Raw genomic sequence first — 19,830 nt, 5'->3', positions numbered from 1 at the left:
CCCAGTTCTACAGGATATCAAAGCTCATGCTCTTTCTGCAACCCTAGTATATTCCAAACAGTATAATCCAGAACATTAATTCAACAAGAAGAATTTCATGAAAAAGTTTCCATAAACAAATAAGTTTGGGAAATGCTGCATTTTATATCTCCCTTTTGGAGAGTCACATTTCCCATGGGTATATTCAAAGATCTGAGAACCCTGTGTTTCTTAATTTTTTTTTATTTTTACTAAGGAAACCTTTTTCCAAGAACATCTGTTAATGTCACACAGGACCCTGGTGCTTCCTAGAATATAGTGCAAAGAAAAACTGCCTTAGACCACACAACCTCACATTCATTTTTCTGATTCTCTTTAGAGATTGTTGCTCTTAGTCCTGGCTTTCTTCATTTTAACCACTAACATGACCAAAGACTCAGTGTTGCAAAATACTTCCCTGGCAAGAACACGTCCTTGTCATTTTGGCAACATGAAGAAACCTATACCTCATGGAACTTTGAGGGACCATTAAGCTTCTGAATTGTCAGCAGTTGTTGGGACTGTTTTAGTATTGCCTTAACCACAGTAGTATTTTTGAGTCTTTCCCAAACCAAGCAAAACTGAGCCAGAAAAGTATCATAGCAGATCATAACTTAAGTCAAGTTTGTGAAGCCTGAAGCTCCAGGGATAGGCCCCTACTGCGAAGACTAGAGAGGAAATTCTTAGATGAAGAATGCAAGCCTTTTCACACCAGAAATACATGAAATTGGGATGGGATGGAGTGGGGTGGATTTCAACTTGCACGATCCTACCTTTTCTGGCCTTTTTGTCATGCTTAGAGCAGATGTTGGAACTGTAATCTGAGTTCTGAACATGGGCATTCCATGTGGTTCTCATTCAAAATTCTCACTCCTCTTTGAAGCTAATGGCTTCCATCTTCTTCAAATGCATTGGGCTTACCACACGTATTTGTGCATTCTCTCTATTTACAATTCTGATGGTATGAGATAGAATATGAAATAAACTATTTTTTTGGAGTGAGTACTGGGGATTGAACTCATGGGCACTTAACCACTGAGCCACATTCTCCAGCCCTTTTTTCTAGTTTATTTAGAGACAGGGTCTAGATGAGTTGCCTAGGGCCTTGCTAAGTTGCTGAGGCTGGCTATGAACTCACAATCCTCCTGCCTCAGTTTCCCAAGCCACTGGGATTATAGGTATGCACCATACCTGCCCTGAAAAAACTCTTAAGATGCCAATATGTGAAGGTACAAACTGTCAAAGGGTAATTTTCTTCTTTTATAATAGTCTCCAGTCCTATGTCTCCCCATTTGCCTGTCACTATCTTTTCTTTTTATTCTTTTACTAACTGGTACTGAAAAAATGTTGGCCATGTCCAGTTTCTTGGAGTAACTCTCAAATATTAAGGGAGGAAGACAAGAAAGCTGGGAGCCTACTTTCTGTATCACAAAAGAAAAAAATTAACTAACATTTGTTGGGTACCTACTACTCTATGCACATCACTTTCACTTAATTTAGGCTGAAACAATTATACATTGAAAGAATTATGCCCATTTTACTAATATGTCATTTTGAGATGATGATGGCTGATATTTTTAGCATGACTGTGATTCAATAGAAGCTACAATAAGTTTGGAGTCTGAAGAATCTTGATTCATATCTCAAGTTTACCATACCCTTCACTCATTCATTTGTTCATTGTTTTTTATTGAACACCTACTATAGAAAAATGCTTTTTGGAGCAGAAGATACAGAGATGAAAAATTCATGACCCTTGCCCCCAAGGAGTTAATAGTCTACTAAGTAGAATAATCACATAATAGAATATTATAATTTGATAAATACAGCAGTGCATTGTAGAACACATAGGAATCAAGGGCTGAAATTAAGTCTTAAAGGATAAGTAGACATTGAGAGGGTGGGAACAGAGAACAGCACTGAAGTCAGAGGGAATATATGGCATGAAGAATGGTACAGAGATAAGAGGTATGTGCCACAAATATAGAGCCAGGGCTTAGAACTATATGCAGTGTGGCATTATTTAAACTAGTGGATGTTTGATAAATTTATTATTATAGACATTTTAGAGGAGTTTTGATTCATAGGAAAATTAAGCAGAAACAGTGTTCCCATATATTCTCTCTTCCCACCCTTGGCAACCACTGCTCTTTTTACTGTCAAGTATACTTTTGCCTTTCCATATGTCATATAGTTAGAATTACAGTACATAGCCTTTTCAGAATGGCTTCTTTCACTTAGCAATATGCTTTTAAGTTTCCTCTGTCTTTTTGTGGCTTGATGGCTCATTTCTTTTTATTGCTGAGTAATAAAAAAATTCCTTTGTATGGATATACCACAGATTATCATTTACCTGTCAAATAGTATCTTAGTTGCTTCCAATTTTTGCCAATTATGAGTAAAGTTACTGTAGACATCTGTATGCAGGTTTGTGTGGTCATAAATTTTCACCTCCTTTGGGCAAATATCTAGGATCATGATTTCTGGGTCATGTGGCAATACTACATTTAACTTTATAAGAAATTGCCAAACTGTTTTCCAAAATCACTGCAAGGCCCTGCACAGTGGCACACACCTGTAATTCCAGCAACTGGGGAGGCAGATTGGAGGATCATAAGCTTGAGGCCAGATTTGGAAGCTTAGCAAGACCCTCAGCAATTTAACATTAACCTGTCTCAAAATTTTAAAAAAATAAAATAAAAAGGACTAGGGATTTAGCTCAGTTGGTGAAGTGCCCCAGGTTCAAATCCCAGGGAGAAAAAAAAAGCCCAACCAAAATGGCTCTGCCATTTTCCATTCCCAACATTAATGAATGAGAGTTCCTGTTACTCCATATTTTCTCAAGCATTTGATGTTGTTAGCATTTTAGATTTTATCCATTCTGAGAGGTGTGCACTGCTGTCATTGTTTAAGTTGTAGTTCTCTCCTGACAAATGATGGTGAGCATCTTTTCATATGCTTATTTGCCATCTTCATATCTTCTTTGGTGAAATATCTATTCAGATATTAGTCCCATTTCTTAATTTGATTTTTGTTCCTGATTTTTTTGGAGGGGTACCAGGGATGGAACTCAGGGGCACTGGACGACTGAGCCACATCCCCAGACCTATTTTGTATTTTATTTAGAGACTGGGTCTCACTGAGTTGCTTAGTGCCTTAGCGCAGTTGCTTAGCGCTGAGGCTGGCTTTGAACTCACAATCCTCCTGTCTCAACTTCCCGAACCCCTGAGATTACAGGTGTGTGCCACTACACCCAGCTTGATTTTTATTCCTGATTGTTGAGTCTTCTTTTCAAATATTTGCCTGTTTCTTTGTTGTATTATCTGTTTTATTATTGTTGAGATTTAAGAGTTCTTTATAAATTATGTATAAAAGTCCTTTATCTGATATGTATTTTGCAAATATTTTTCCTTGAGCTGGCTTGTTTGTTGTTGTTTTTGTTGTTCACTTAGTAGTGCATTTTTCAGAGAAGTTTTTAATCTTAATGAAATCTAACTTATCAATTCCTTTCTTTAAGATTGTATTTTTAGTGTTCTATCTAAAAATTCATTGCCAGGCCCTAGGTCACCTAAATTTCTCCTTTATTGTATCATAAGAATTTGATACTATTGTGTTTTACATTTGGTTCTATGGTCCACTTTGAATTAATTTTTTAAAGGTATAATGTCTGTGTCTAGATTCATTTTTTGTTTGCTTGGTTTGGGGTTTTTGTTGTCATTCTCATTGCTTTTGCATATGGATGTCCACTTGTTCCATCACCATTTGTTGAACAAAAACTGTCCTTTCTCCTTTAGATTTCCTTAGTTCCTTTGTTCAAAGATTTATTGACTTTGTTTAGGTATGCTTTTAGGTGTTCTCTCCTGTTCCATTAATCTATTATTTCACCAATACCACCCTCTCTTGATTACTATAGCTTTTTAAAATGTTTTTAGTTGTTGATGGACCTTCATTTTATTCATTTATGTATATGCATTGCTAAGAATCAAACCCAGTGCCTCACACATGCTAGGCAAGTTGCTCTACCACTGAGCCACAACCCTAGCCCTACTGTAGCTTTATAGTTGAACCAAATGTTAGTTCCCCTAGTTTGTTCTTATTCCTCAATATTGTGTTGGCTATTCTGAATCTTTTGCTCCCTGAATAAACTTTAGAATTGGTCTTTGATACCTACAAAGTAACTTGTTAGAATTTTGATTGGGATTGTATTGAATCTATAGACCAAATTGGAAAGAAGTAATATCTAAACAATATTGAGATCTTTTCCTGAACGTGGAATATCTTCCCATTTACTTAGGCATTTACATTCTTTCATCAAACTTTTGTAGTTTTCTTCATATAGATACTCATTTTGTTAAATTTATATCAAAATGTTTCTCCCTTTTTCTTTTGAAATAATATTGGGATTTTATTTGAATCATGACATCTGTGATCAAAGACAATTTTCTCTTCCTTCACATTCTGGATACTTTTATATCCTTTTCTTGTCCTATTGGATTAGGTAGGATTTCCAGTATGATGTTGAATAGGCGTGGTGAGAGGGAACATCCCTGCCCTATTCCCAATCTTAGGGAGAAAGCATTTAGTTCCTTACCATTGTATGGTATTAGCTCTAGAGTTTTTTGTTACTTTGTTTGTTTGTTTGTTTTGGGTAGGTGTTCTTTATCAAATTAGAGAAATGTCCTTCAATTCCTAATTTGCTGAGAGTTTCTGTCATGAAGGGATGTTGGATTTTGTCAAAGGCAAATTATTATTTAATTGTCAAAGGCAATTATTTTTCTTTTTAGATATCCATGACAGTAGAGTATATTTGACATGTTGTACATTCACAGAGTATAACTTATTGTAATTATAATGCCATTCTTGTGGAAGTACATGATGGTGAGATTCACTGTGGTGTACTTCTATATGAACATCAGAAAATTATGTCCAATTCATTCTACTGTATTTCCTTTTTCCATCCCCTTTTCCCTTCATTCTTCTTTGTCTAATCCACTGAACCTCTATTCTGTCCTCCCTGCTTATTGTGTGTTATTATCCACATATCAGAGAGAACTTCAGCCTTTGTTTTGTTTTTTTTTTTTTTTTGTATTGGCTTATTTAACTTATTTCTACATTCATTGATAATAATTATATGATTTTCTTCTTTAGCCTGTTGATATGTGGGTGGATTAAATTGACTGATTTTCGAATGTTGAACCAGCCTTGCATACCAAGAATAAATCCCATCTGGTTGTTTTCTTAGTCCATTTTCTGATGCAATTTAAAAAATACCTAAGTCGTAGTAATTTATAAAAAATAGAGGATTTATGGCTCAGCATTTTGGATGCTGGGAAGTACAAGAATGTGCTGCCAGCATTTGCTTAGCATCTGATGAGGATCTTCCCAACTGGGTCATGGCATGCCAGAGGGAATCATATGACAAGAGAGAGTAAACATGCCAGAAAAAGCTCATTTTGTAACAGAAGCCACTCCCACCATAACCCATTGATCCATTAAAAGAGTCCTCATGACCTTATCAGTTCCCAAAGGTCCCACATCTCAACACTGTTACTTTGGGGACCAAATTTTTAACATATGAACTTTTGGAAGACATATTTAAACCACAGGAGTTATGCCATAAAATTTTTAGTACACTGTTAACTATGTCTGCCTAACCTTTTATTATTTTTATTTTGATTCATTGTACACAAATGGAGTACATAATTTCGTTTCTATACTTGTACACAATGCAGATTCATACCATTCGTGTAATCATACATGTACATAGGGAAATGATGTCTGTCTCATTCTACCATTTTTCATACCCCCCTCCCTCTCATTTTCTTCTACATATTCTAAAGTTCCCCCATTATTCTCTCATTCCCCCATCCGCACCCCCATTATATATCATCCTCCACTTATCAGGGAAAACATTTGGCCTTTGATTTTTGGGGGTTGGCTTATTTCACTTAGCATGATATTCTCCAATTCCATCCATTTATTTGAAAATGCCATAATATTATTATTCTTTATGGCTGAATTTTTTGCATCTATTTTCAAGAGAGGTATCTGTCTGTAGTTTCCTTTTCTTGTGATGTCTTTGTTTCCTTTTCTTGCTTCTTTGTTTCTTGTTTCTTTTTTTGCTTCCTTTCCTTGTAATGTCTTTGTTTAGTTTGCTGGTCACATAGAGTGGTAGAAATTATTCCTTTTGCATTTATTTATTGGAAGCAATTATAGAGAATTGATATAAATTCTTCCTTTACGGTTTGGTAAAATTCATTAGCAAAATCATCTGGGCCTGGTGCTTTCTATTTTGGAAAGATATTAGATGTTGATTTGATTTTTAATAGAAATCAGCTTGTAAATATTACCTAGTTCTTGTATATGTTTTGGTTCATTGTGTCTTTCAAAGAATTGGTCCATTTTATCTAAGTTATCAATTTGTGACAATAGAGTTGTTCATATTATTCTGCCATTAACATTTTATTGTCCATGTCATCAATTGTAATAGTCCCTCTTTCATTTCTGATATTATTAATTTGTGCCATCTTTCTTTCTTAGCTTGAGTAAGGTTTTTGTCAATATTATTAGTCTTTTAAAAAACAGCTTTAGGTTTCATAGATTTCTTATATTGGTTTTCTGTTTTTAATTTCATTTTTTCTGCTCTAATTTTTTTTATTATTTATTTTCTTCTCCTTAGTTTAGAGTTAATTTATTCTCCTTTTCTAGTTTTTTGAGTTGGAAGCTTAGATATTGATTCTGGAGCTTTCTCCTAATATGTGCATTTAGTGTTATAAATTTCCCTCTTAGCACTGCTTTTGCTGCATCCCGCAAGTTTTAACAGGTATTATTTTAATTTTCATTTACTTCAAGGTCTTTTTAAATTTCCCTTGAGACTCTTTTGACCCAGTGTATTATTCAGAAGACTTTCCAGCTATATTTCTGTTCTTGGTTTCTAGTTTCATTCCATTGTGATATGAGAACATACGTTGTATGGTATCTATTTTAAATGTGTTAAGGTGTGTTTTCTGGCACAGAATGTGTTCCATCTTGGTGAGTGTTCCATATGAACTTGAGAAGAATATGTGCCATTCTATTGTTGAAGTTTTCTACAAATGTCAATTAAATCTGGTTGATAGATGGCACTATTCAGCTCAAGTGTATACTCACTGATTTTCTGCCTACTCAATCAGGCAAATACTGTGGGCATACTGAAGTCTTAAATATACTTAAATTCATCAATTTTCCTCATGGTTCTCTCAGTTTTTGTCTCACATATCTTGATGCTGTTTTGTTAGGTGCATACACTTTAAGGATTGTTGTGTCTTCTTGGATTATTGACCCCTTTTATCATTATATGATGTTTCTTTTTATCCCTGATAATTTCCTTGCTCTGAAGCATGCTTTGTCTGAAGCACACTTTAGAATGTACTAGCTTCCTTTTGATTATTGTTGGCATGATTTGTCTTTCTTATTTCTTTAATCTACCTATTCTTTATATTTAAAGTGGGTTTCTTACAGACAACATATAGTTGTATCTTATTTTTTTAACTACTCTGACAGACTTTTTTTAAAAACTGGCATATTTCAAGCATTCACATTGAAAGTAATTATTAATATAGTTGGATTAGTGTCTACCATACCATATTTGTTTTCTGTTCATACCCTTTTTGCATTTTCTGTTTTAACTTCTACTCTTATTCTTCCTTCTCTGAATTTAACTGAGCATTTTATATGATTCTATTTTTCTCTCCTCTCAGCAATTACATTTTTTTTAATTTAGAGACTTCCCCACTGTTTGAAATATACATTTATAATGAATCCCAATTCACTTTCTTCTTATTTTAGTTTTGGTAGTAGTGATTGAACCCAGGGGAACTTTACCACTTTACCACTTTACCCCAGTCCTTTTTATTTTATTTTATTTTATTTTTAAATTTTGAGACAGGGTCTCACTGAATTGCTGTGGTTTTTATTGAGTGTCTGAGGCTGGCCTCAAATTTGTAATCCTCTTGCCTCAGCCTTCCATGTCACTGGTATTACAGGTGTGTGCCACTGCGTGTGGCCCAATCCACTTTCAAATAAGACTATACCACTTCACAGGTATTACAAGTACCTTGTTACAGCATATTTCTAATCCATCTCTCCTATCCCTTATAACACTGTTGTCATTTTTTTCACATATTCAAAGGTCATAATCATGGAAGAAATTTTTGCTATTATTACTTTGAACAAAACTATTATCTATTTAATTAAGAAGAAATAAAATAAATTATATTACCATCATTTATTAATTCTCTAATTCACTTTCTTTCTTTATGTAGATCCAAGTTTACAATTTGTATCATGTTCCTTATTTCTGAAGAATGTCTGTTAACATTTCTTCCGAGTCAGATCTACTAGTAACAAATTCCCTCCATTTTTGTTTATTTGAGAGTTTTTATTTCTTCTTAATTTTGAAGGATAATTTCACTGGATATAGAATTCTAAATTGTTGATTTTACATCATCAGTCTTAATGTGAACCCTTGGCTTTGAACGGAAACAAAGTATATAGTATTCCCTAATTTAGCAGATGAGGAATCAAAAGAAAAGTCACTTGCCTCATGGTTATTTTGTGGTTGAGTCAGGACTACTATCTGTCTAGGCCAGATGCTGGTCTCCAAGGCCCTGATTCTATTACAAAACACCTTTTACTTTTTTTTTTTTTCTTTTTTTTTTTGCGTGCTGGGGATCAAACCCAGGGCCTTGTGCTTGCAAGGCAAGCACTCTACTGACTGAGCTATCTCCCCAGCCCCACAAAACACCTTTTTCTTAATGTCAGCCATACTACTTGCTCTTGTTGATCAAAATGTGTCTGATCTCAATTTTATTCCTATCAAAATAGTCCCAGGCAATTCACAGATATCTGTCCCACTCAGAAACATTTTTATTCCTATCAAAATAGTCCCAGGCAATTCACAGATATCTGTCCCACTCAGAAACATTTGTGAGTTTTACATGTAGAAAGTATGGTGGTTACAATTAGGGGAATTAGAATGATATAGAAATATAGCTTGTTACCATGGAAACAGACATATGAAACTGATAGTCCTCTGAGTAAATAAGAATAAGGTTCTGAAACATATAGAGAAAATCAATATATCTAAAAGGTTATAGAACTCAGCAGGGTTTACTGCTTTTGCTCTGTGTCAAGATGCTCACTTCTAGTATGGGGTGGCTCTAGCTCCCTAGCATTTTTGTCTCTAGAAGCTGGAAACCTACAGTGGCATCAAGCAGAAGCAGTGGACGTGACAGATATAGAATCAGGTCTTAAAAATCTATATTGAGACTCATAAGAATGATTTACTGGTCATAATAAGCTATGTTAGAACAAGAAGGAACCCCTGTATTGCTGAGATGATGTACTTATTAGCATCTGTGGGGAATGTGATACAATCTAATGACAATCGTGTGTGTATTTTTGCATCTTCTTTTTTACCCCAATGGATATGGCAAATGTTTACTAAGCAGAAACTCTCAGTGCCTTCCAATGACCCAAGATAAAGTGGAAGAAAAGACTTGGAGTCTGTTTCTCTAAGTACTCTTCATGTCATGACCATTTTGGGGTGGGGAGAAAATTTTACTTATATTCATACCTCACATTGTATACCAAAACCCATACCAGATTGTTCACAGATTTAAAAACAAAAATGATACCATAAAAATGCTAAGAAAAATACAGATACCAATATAATATTATATTAGGGAGGGTCTAACTAAGCATTACATTGAAGGCAGTAACCATATGGGAAAAGATTATTAGGATAATTATATTTCAGGAAAGACTTTCACATCCTTCGACCCAGCAGTAGTTTTTTTGTTTTGTTTTGTTTTTTGGTACTGGTGATTGAACTCAGTGGCACTTAACCACTGAATCACATGGCAGCCCTTTTTTATATTCTATTTAGAGACAGGGTTTACTGGGTTGCTTAAAGCCTCGTTAAGTTGCTAACACTGGCTTTGAACTCACAATTCTCCTGCCTCAGCCTCCTTCGCTGCTGGGATTACAGGCATGCACCACCACACCCAGCCCAGCAGTATCATTTCTAATGATACATTCTAAAACAAATGGGGGGCAAGTTTATAAAAACACACACATTTAAAAACATTTACTATAGCATTTTTTATAGTAGTGAAACTGGAAATAACCTAGATGTTCATCAAAGATGATTGATTAAATGCCAATTCATCCATATTTATAAAACAATGTAGAAATGTAGTTACTGACATAGAAAAAGTTTGTCAAAAAATGGTTTAAATTTGATCCCATTTTGAAAAACACATATTAATATCCATAGATTTCTAACTTTGCCTAAAAAATTAATGGTGGTTATTTGTGAGTACTTTTTCTACCGGTGATGAGAATCAATCAGGACTGAGTTCCATTTTCCCAGATGTGAAGATTGAGGCAAGTTTAGAAAGCAAGTATTATTTAAAGGATATGTAACAGAGATAGACTTTTTGCAGAGAAGGGGGCCCAAGCTAGGTGTTTGAGGAAGGGGGGTATCCTGTCCCTTTTATATATTCCTTTGTTCTCATGGCCTCTCTCCTCTCTCATGGCCTATCCTTTATATGTGGCTAGTGACCAAAGTGACTGGAGACCAAAAGGTGGAGTGAGGCCAGAACAAAGCCACCCAGGGGTCCAGGCAGGAAGGGAAAGGCCCAGGAGGTATTCTCTAACAGTCCTTTATAGGGAGAACAATTTCCTGGAGGCAGGTCACCTTGACATCAGGTTGCAGCAGGGGGAAGGGCTCTGGAGGTATTAGCATTTCATTGCTTCCTGGTTTAGCCCCCATCTTTCTGACCCAATCATTTGTTACCTATACTGACTGTCTTTTTGTCCCTGCTTCACTTTAATAATCTATTTTTCCTTTGGATTCTCCTTTTTATGTATAACTTATGTATGTACATACATGTAATGTACAAGTATGTGTGGTATAAATATAATAGAAGTTTGAAAAATAAAAAAAAACTTGACTTTCCTTCTATTCAATAGTACATTTAAATCAAACTTTCTCCAGGAAGATATTTTTTCCCCTCAGCTAGCTAGTATAATTCCTGAAGTCCCCCATCTTTAGTGTTTTTCTAATTGTAATTTCTTTGAGGATGGAGCTCGGTTGCAGTATTTACTATTCTCCCTTCCACAGGCATGCTCAGTAGGTCTGGTTGGCCTGTGATGGAGTGATTTCCTCAAAGCCTGCTTTGAAGTCTTATGGAACAGCACTAATCTGTCCAAAACCTTGGCCATGACTAGCACATCTCAGCTGAGAGAGCAAGGTGGCAGCAATTGCTGTCATCCTGTTGCTCCCTAAATCTGAAGTTGCTGATTAGCCAGCTGGTAGCTGACTGTTGTTGGAGCTGGGCCCTTTCTCTGTATATCCTTCCCCAAACAGCTTTCTTGTTCAAGGAGGAGGTCCTTCTCAGTTTGAGTTACTGTCTCCTAGTAGAATCTATGCAGTTGTTCTTCCCTGCCAGAACCATCATGCATATTCTCAAGAACTTTAAATGCTGTTAAAAACATAAAGGATGGATTGCAAAAAAAAAAAAAAAAAAAAAAATGGAGAGGAAGGAGGAGGAGGGGGGAGGGAGAAGGAAGAAGGAAGAAGAAAAAAGAGGAGATGAGAATGGAGATTCATGGCCTTCAGTACAGTAGGTTGCTCAATTCTACCTAAAACATCTCCTGTACTCAATATCTACCATTGAACATAAAATTACTTTGCCAGGGAAGTGTACACAGACACTGATTTTTTTCATATTTTTATTGGTGCATTATAGTTGTATATAATGATGAGATTTGTTGCTAATATATACATGCACAAAATATAACAATATAATTTGGCCAATATCACCCCCCAGCACTTCCCCCTACCTCCCCATCTCCCACCCCTTGGTCCCTTTCCTATACTCATATCCATTTGATTACCATGAAATTCACCCCCACCTTTCTTTCACTTTTTTCTCTCTAGCTCACTAGCTTTTTCTAAAGGACTTGTGCAGCTCTAATGGCCACACTGGAAGAAGCCCTGTAGGTTAGAAACTCTACTGACAGCTCTCATAGGTAGAGATTTTTCCAGGCTTGTTACAAGAATCAAATGAGAGAATATGTGGAAATATGCTTTATAAACTATAAACTAATATTCAAATGTTTGATGTTCTTTTTGTAAGCTCTGGTGGGCCTTGACAGTGTTTTAATGTTGTACAATATTGTTTTTGTGGGATTTCAGAACAGCCTTTAAATACCTGTGTCCATGTCTAAAGAGAGCCAGATCCATCTACAGAATGAAGAGAATGGAATCCCTTGGAGGGGGAAAAAATTACTAAGAGGCACCTAAACTGTGTATGTCAAGGGATCAGTTGTTCCCTAACTATTTTAGAAAAGCTTTGGGTTTTCTGAGTGCCCTCTGTTGGTTAAAATTGGCTTCCTTAAGAGTAATTCCAAAAAAAAAAAATGCTTGTGATTTCACTGTCACACTTCTTTTAAAGCTTCCATTAAGTTATGGTAAATGACAGTGTGAGATCATGTGGCCACACATGAGTGTATTATGGTTACACTATTTTTTTATTTTTAGTTGTAGATGGACACAATACCTTTGTTTCATTTATTATGTGGTACTGAGAATTGAACCCAGTGTCTCACAAGTGCTAGGCAAGTGCTCTACCACTGAGCCACAACCCCAGCCCCTGGTTACACTATTTTAATAACTACCAAATTAAATCACTATTAGGAAGTGACTAAAAAGTAGACTGTTATTGTTCTGCTTCTTCCATAAGAACAACTCCTTTTTCTTTTCAGCTTCCCCACATGAGACAACATGTCAGATCCTCACCTGGATGCATGACTCTTCAACCTCAGGACTTGCAGAATTAATGGAATGCCGTCCTAAGGTTGTTGAGTTGTGCATTTCCAGGCATTTCATCTCTACAAAGAAGTACCTATTCCCTTCCCCCAAGACTAAGGCTGAATGATTTCTCTCTCTAGGACAGAATCTTCCTTATCATTTTTGTGGTCTTAGCAGTCAGAAAACAAACTTGGAATGCTTGTAGTTGGGAGATAACTTGCCAAGAACCTGACCCTTGGCTCTGAGGCTCCCTTAAATTTGCAGTCTTGGAGGTCCCTTGCAGTGACTGTCTTAGAGAGTAAATATTTTCTGTTCATTTCTAGTGACTTAATTTTCCATTTTCTTTTTCTAATAGGTCCAGTTAAAAACAAGAAAAAGGGTAAGTTAAGCTCCTGATTTTTAAAATTTGTGATGTCATGTCTTTTCTAAAGTTAGAAGAAAAAAATCAAGGGAGTAGGATTTTGTATTAATTTCTTTCAACATTGGTTGTCTATTATTTATTCAATCACATGTGATCTGTATGAGCATTGTAGTTTTTAAAGAAGAAATGGTTCTTAAGTAATGGTCCATGAAAGATAGAATTGCCTCTCTAGCAACACATAAAAGTTGTTTTTGTTTTTCTTTCTTGTTGCTTCTTTCACACAGGGCCTCATGCATGCTAGGCAGGTGCTCTACCTCTGAACTACATCCCTAGCCCATCCTCATTCTTCCTTACTCTTTCCCCCACCCTTCATTTTTCTCTGTTATCAAATCATTTTTCTCCTTTATCAAATCAGTGATCAGATATGAATGAAGACCTGAAGCAGCTTATAGGAAAAAGTTACACTACCTATGGAAAGATGACAACACTTTGTTTTTGGACTCAATCTCAATCCTATTCAGTTTCCCAGAAACTCAGGGGAGATATTTCTAATTGTAGGGATTCAATATTATTTTCTCTATGATGGGAAAATTAGGCTATAATATTACCCTGATCCTTCAGTCTTTCTAAAGAAACTTCTAGTTGGTAAGCTCTGTTGTGCTGTTGCTAGGTCAATAAGTCCCCATTGTACCTGAGATGAGACTGGCCCAAGGGCTGGTACAAGTGCTCATTTACTTGAAGAGACTTATTCAAAGACAAAACAAGCTCCAAAGACAAGACTAGGTGATATGATATACTCCTTATGTCTAAAAGAATCAACTATGAAACCAGTTTATATATCGGCTTGTTTCTGGGTTCTGGCCTGATAAATAATGTAAAAGTAATGATTTTTCATTAAAATTCTTTAAGTTAAAAGATTCTAGGGCTGGGGTTGTGGCTCAGTGGCAGAGCGCTTGCCTAGCATGTGTGAGGCACTGGGTTCGATTCTCAGCACCACATATAAACAAATAAGTAAATAAAATAAAGGTCCATTGCCAACTAAAAAAAAGATTTTATTAAGATTTATGGAGCTTTCTAGAATAGGTTATCAACCTCAGACTGAGTCAAAAAGGACTGGCTTCTGGTATAGCCTGCCACTTCTGACTGCTGGGGTACTTTGGTGCCTTGAGGAACTCTGGACCACATGTAAAACTTGTGTTCCTTTTGTAATGAAGCTGAGGAATGGCCTAGCCTCCAGAGGGACCTGAGCTGAACAAGGTTAGAAAAAAGCCAGAGACTGGAATCAGTAAAGAAACGTTTCTCTGTGGGGCCTGGGCATTCATCACTAAGATACTGTCTTTTAAGAAAGTAAATTTGATTTTCAAGTGTTTTGTTCTCAACTCTTGTCACATCCCTTTAAGATAGAAATTACAACTCGGATCATTGCCCAGCACTGCTACCAGCACTGCTAATGTCGAGTATAGGACATTATTGGGAAGAAAATGCACATGAGCTTTAAGCATTTACTTTAGCTGAAAGTGATTTAGAAGCTACTTAACATGGATTTCCTTGGACACAGTGAATAGGCCATGCCTGAAGAGTTAAATTGCATTGTTCCCTTAATTTTCACACTTTAATGGAATTTTTCCTACTTCTACAACTCTAACTCTCTCTCTCTCTCTCTCTCTCTCTCTCTCTCTCTCTCTCTCTCTCTCTCTCTCTTATTTTGGTTGTGATTTCAATATTTGGGGGTTTGCTAAAATGTTAGGGAACTTCCCCTTTGATGAAGTTCAACTTTGAAAAGAATGTGTATATTCTTTGTTCTAGGACTACACAGGGTAACTTTCTAAGCATGAGTGTCTCTGGGCTTTTGTATCATTAAGTGTTTTGTGAAAGTTAGGAAATATGGAGAAGGAATTCAATCATCTAAAGTCAGCCTCTTGGTCCAGAGGTTGTTTTGAACATGCACTTCTCTGGACCTAACTTTCTATAAGTATGCAAGTATGAGAATTACACTTGCCTGATTGCAGAAAATCAGAGAAGGCCAGCTGCACAACTAGATTGCAGCAGGAGCTTTTTCTCAAATGCCTTCTAACATTTTCATAAGTGAACATTCTCTGTTTACACTGTAACCATTATTCTCTTGGACTGGAGGAGTTTCTGGCTGTAATTCTTCCAAAATTACATTAAGCAATTACAGGAGACTCACATTCTTGAAGCTGAAGTTTGTGCTATCCACAGAACACCCTCTAGCTGGAAAAATCTCTTGTTAGGCTCAGAAGTGCTGGGACACAGGATGGCCTAATATGCACCATCCTCTGGGTCTACTTCACCCAAAAATAAAGAAAGAGAAGAAAACCTTAGAACCAAGCTAGGGAATTTCCTGACTGCCACGGGTAGATCAGTCCTCCTAGGGAACCTTAGTCTCAGGAAGCAACTTGAAGAAATCATTGAGGCCAACCTCCTCATTCCACAGATGGAGAAAACAAGGCTCAAGGAGAGGAAGGGATTTGCCCAAAGTGTGACTATGGCAGAGCTGGGGCTTACATCCTTATCTCCTAAGTACAGATTCCATTTCTTTCCACTACACTAGCTAGAATTGAAACTTGGGCACCAAATAAGCCTGATTTGGAAGCTGTCCAAATCTGAAGGGAGATGGTTTTCCTGTTCAGCATCTTAAAATTGGCTAGATCTAGAAACTGAGCAGATCCAATCTTCTGCTGCTAAGTGCAGGGAAAACTCTAAAGCTTGTACCTCTAAGTCTTCAAGGCTACAGGGACTCTGGGAGAGATGCTCTTCAGACCTTTCTTTCTTTCCTCCCTGGGGAAGAGGCTCAACAATGATCCGTTGTTTCATTCCAAATGCAGATGTGGTTTAAACATGGACAGTTGGCCTCTTGAGTGGCTTTGCCATGAGGATTTGGTTTCTTGGACGTTATTTCTTGGCATTATTCTTAAAGGAGGACCTGATAAGTCAGGACAGGATTCTCCAGGCTAAGAGTCTGAAGAGCAGGGAGTTGGAGTCAGTAGGAAGGTTTTAAAGAAAGGGTTATCTTTAAAATTAAACTACTTCAGCTGAAGTCATTGTGACAGAGTCTTGTAAAAGGCTTCCATTCCTAGGACTTCCACACAATTGTGAGAGGGTGGTAAAGGGAGGAAGAAGATACTGACCTCTGACTGACTAGCTGTAGTCCTCCAGTGGAGCTGCACAGAGCAGAGGAGTAAACAAAGAGCTAGAGGATTGGGTTTAAGACTTAGCATGACTACATCCTGGTGGAAATGTTGGAAGGACAAGAATATGAAATAGGAGGACTGAGATTGTTCTGGAAATATAGTGAAGAAGGAAGGGAGTAGAGTTGGAGAGCATGATGAATAATACATTTGAGAATAGGGCCTTTGAGAAAAGACTCTGGGAAGTTGGATTATTTAGCATACAAAAACTGGAGTTTGATGGGTAACCTAATGTCTTTGAATGTATAAAGGTTATTATGTCAACGATGGTAACTATTCTTCTCTGTCTACACAAAGAATGGAATAAAAGTTTAAACTACCACAGGAGGGATTTCAGTTAAATCTACCAAAGAACTTCCTAACAGTGAGCAGTGAGGGGTGATAAACATTGGAACATGTTACCAAGGGAGTTTGCAGAATTTCCTTTCCCAGAGATCTTTAAAAATAGAGTTTAGAGAGGTCAGCTGAGAAAGCAAAGCCTGCTGCCTTCTCCTCAGTTCTCTCTGCTCTGCCTCCCCTTACATCCTGTTGTTTCTCAATATCCTCAATCTCTCTTCTTTGCTTTCTCCCTCCCTCTTTCCCTCTCCTTCTTTCCTCCCTCCCCATTCATTCCTCATTCCCAGCTAGTACTGTCCCTATCCCCATCCCCACCCCCATCTTCTGCATATCCTAACTCCTGTCTTCCTGGAGCCAATGTCATTCCTGAGGTCAGGCTGTCCAGCTTCCTCTTGTTCTCCACATCAAATCCACCAAACTGGGCAGTTAACATGAAAGTCCCACACTCTTCAACAATGGCCCAATTCTGCAAAGAACCACAAAGTGACCCCTAGGTCTGACTGCTTGGTAGTTCTTGTCCTTTGAACTCAGCAGAATTGTAACCTTCTCTTTGAAGTCTTCCCTGACCTCTTCAGCATTTGGTCCTTACTACTAATGTAGCACTTCTACTATCCTGTGACTATTTCCCCACTAGACTGAGCTCCTTGAGGGGCATTTATTTCTATATTCTCCTATCCAGCTGAGAGAAGGGGTAGGGTATGCATGATAAAAGTGTCCAGTTCTTTAACAGGAACTCTCAGCTAGAGAGCTGACTTTGTGTCATTGAAAGTCTCTAGAACTCCTGACAATATACTGCTAACAGTGCACTCTTGGTAGTAAATAACTACAAATGTAACTCTGATTCTTTATTTTCTCAGGGAAGAAGGCAGGGCCTCCTGGGCCCAATGGTCCCCCAGGACCTCCAGGACCCCCAGGACCCCAGGGACCCCCAGGGATTCCAGGAATTCCTGGAATTCCAGGAACAACTGTTATGGGACCACCTGGTCCTCCAGGTCCTCCTGGTCCTCAAGGTCCCCCCGGCCTCCAGGGACCTTCTGGTGAGTTCTCCTGTCTCTTCACTCCCACCCACTAGGCACCTTATTATTTACTTTTATAGAGCAAGGGTGGGTGATTCTGAGAATGGTTTCAAATAGTGGTGAATGTGCAATAAGAAATACAGGTCTTCTTTCCCATTGTAATGCTAGGAATTGGACAAGCCAGAAGAGGCTGGCCTGCTCTACCTTCTTGTTTGTACCAACCTGTCAAAGACAGGCCACCTTTTCTTGCCCCATGTGAATACTTCCATTACAATACACCTTTTCTCTAGGCCTCCCTGTAGTGTACTAGTAAATTCACGTGAGCCAGCAAAAGGGGCCCTGATGATTCATTGAGGTTCCTGTGTAGGATGGAGTTGGTCTGCTCTGATTCCCAGCATCTAACTCTACGTGCTAATGCTTACATGGAAATAGGCTATAGAGAGAAATGTTGAAGACTGGATAAAATAACAAATCCTATGATAGTCTCATACCATGAACTCTCAGGTGCCTTTCCTATAGATGTAGAGAAGTAGTCACTGATGGTTAAGTAGTTGGAAATTTATGAGTCACTCAAGCTGTGAATCCAGCAAACCAAGCCACCATGCAACAAAGTGCTTCTTGCACTAGATCCTTATCCCACAATACTGCCCAAATGCCATTTCATCCCTTTGCATCTCTTTCCTGGGGCCCAGAAGAGCATCCAAAAGGTATGGCTGCAGACCCAGACCTGCCTAATTGAAGTTGACAGGAGTCAGACTGGACTTAGGTCAGTAGTTATCTCTTTCTCCTGCTTACTTCCTATACCTTGGGGTTTAAAAGAAATGGATTCTTTATAGCCAATTTCTCTAGGTCTGAGAATTCAGCAGCAGAACTCAGATTCTTTAACTTGGAATTCAAATTGGGCTAAGCAGTGTTACCATGGCCACAAGAGATGGAGTTAGGTTATTTTTTTAATCCAATCATTCCACAAATATTAATTGAGCACTTTCTGTGTATAAGGAGATACATTTCTGAGTGGTCCCTGTTCCTGTAGAGTTTATGTCCTGGAGGAGGAAGACACAATTAAAGAAACCAGATCTTTACAAATGGCAATGAGTTTCATGAAGATGATTAACAGAAAGGCAACAAATGAGTAGAGAAGCAAGTACTGTTATGTCAGGTACATAGCAACAGGGATACCCTCTCATTGCTCTCCAGGGTTGCTCAGTGGGGCTTGCTCTAGGCCCATATGGACTTTCCTGCTGGATGCTAGGTCTACTGAAGATTCAGTTCAGGGACAGAAAGGAGAAAGAAAGAGCATCCTCTCACTTTCCAGGGCCGCATATTGCATTCTGACTCCAGCTGTAAGACTTGGGGAAGAAAGCTCAGACAGGGCTGGCCCCAGGGACCAAGGTTCAGCGCCACTGGCTGTTGAGGTGGGGAGAGGAGGAAGTAGAAAGAGCACACTCTCTGATTGTCCTGTCCTATTTTGCAGGTGCTGCTGACAAAGCTGGAAGTCGAGAAAACCAGGTTGGCTGGGCTTTGCTCTCTTCCTGGGGCAGAGGGAAGGCCACAAGCTTAGAGAAGCCTATAAGTCAGCTCCCTGTGAAATTTCCTGAGACTATTTTGTGAGGATGCCCTGGAGGTTCTGAGGGTTTTTACTCACAGACCCCTCCCATGTCTATGAATAGAAAAGCTTTGCCCCAGGGCCTGCCTTTAGCTATGCTAGACAAAACTTTTTTTTTTCCCCTTCACTCCACAGGAGACAGAGGGTCACCACAGCTAGGCTCAATAGTGAATGGAAATGAGCCGCCAGTCAGGCCTGTTCACCTTGGCCTTGGACTCCCCAGATACCCCAGACACCTTGTCGGCATTCAAAGTGCCTGGGAGACAAAGCTGAGTAAGAGTGTGTCCTTGAAAAACAGCCAACCAACTCCAGGCCAAGCCCAGTGAAGGCTTCTGCTTTAATGGCCCCAGGGGCTCCTCCCTAGTCTTTGAGCTCCCTAATCTGTCTCTGTTGGCAGGTTCTACTGCCTTGCCTTGCTTTGTCTC

General features: G+C 38.1%; 1 protein-coding gene across 6 annotated transcripts in view; it reads left to right on the top strand.

Annotated features, from left to right (window-relative positions):
- The window catches only part of EDA (ectodysplasin A), a 374,177-nt gene that overhangs the window by 344,404 nt on the left and 9,943 nt on the right, over positions 1-19,830 (top strand). For all 6 annotated transcript variants that reach the window (XR_013761242.1, XM_079124916.1, XM_079124915.1 and 3 more), the window contains exons 3-5: positions 13,233-13,256; positions 17,641-17,820; positions 19,274-19,308. Coding sequence is in view for 5 of the 6 variants with exons in the window: in XM_079124916.1 (XP_078981042.1) it covers positions 13,233-13,256; positions 17,641-17,820; positions 19,274-19,308 (239 nt within the window). In the remaining variant the exon portion in view is untranslated. The remainder of the gene's footprint in view (positions 1-13,232; positions 13,257-17,640; positions 17,821-19,273; positions 19,309-19,830) is intronic.

Source organism: Sciurus vulgaris (genome assembly GCF_902686455.1).
Source record: "Sciurus vulgaris genome assembly, chromosome: X".
Taxonomy (NCBI): Eukaryota; Metazoa; Chordata; class Mammalia; order Rodentia; family Sciuridae; genus Sciurus; species Sciurus vulgaris.
This window is presented reverse-complemented; position numbering and strand designations above follow the sequence as displayed.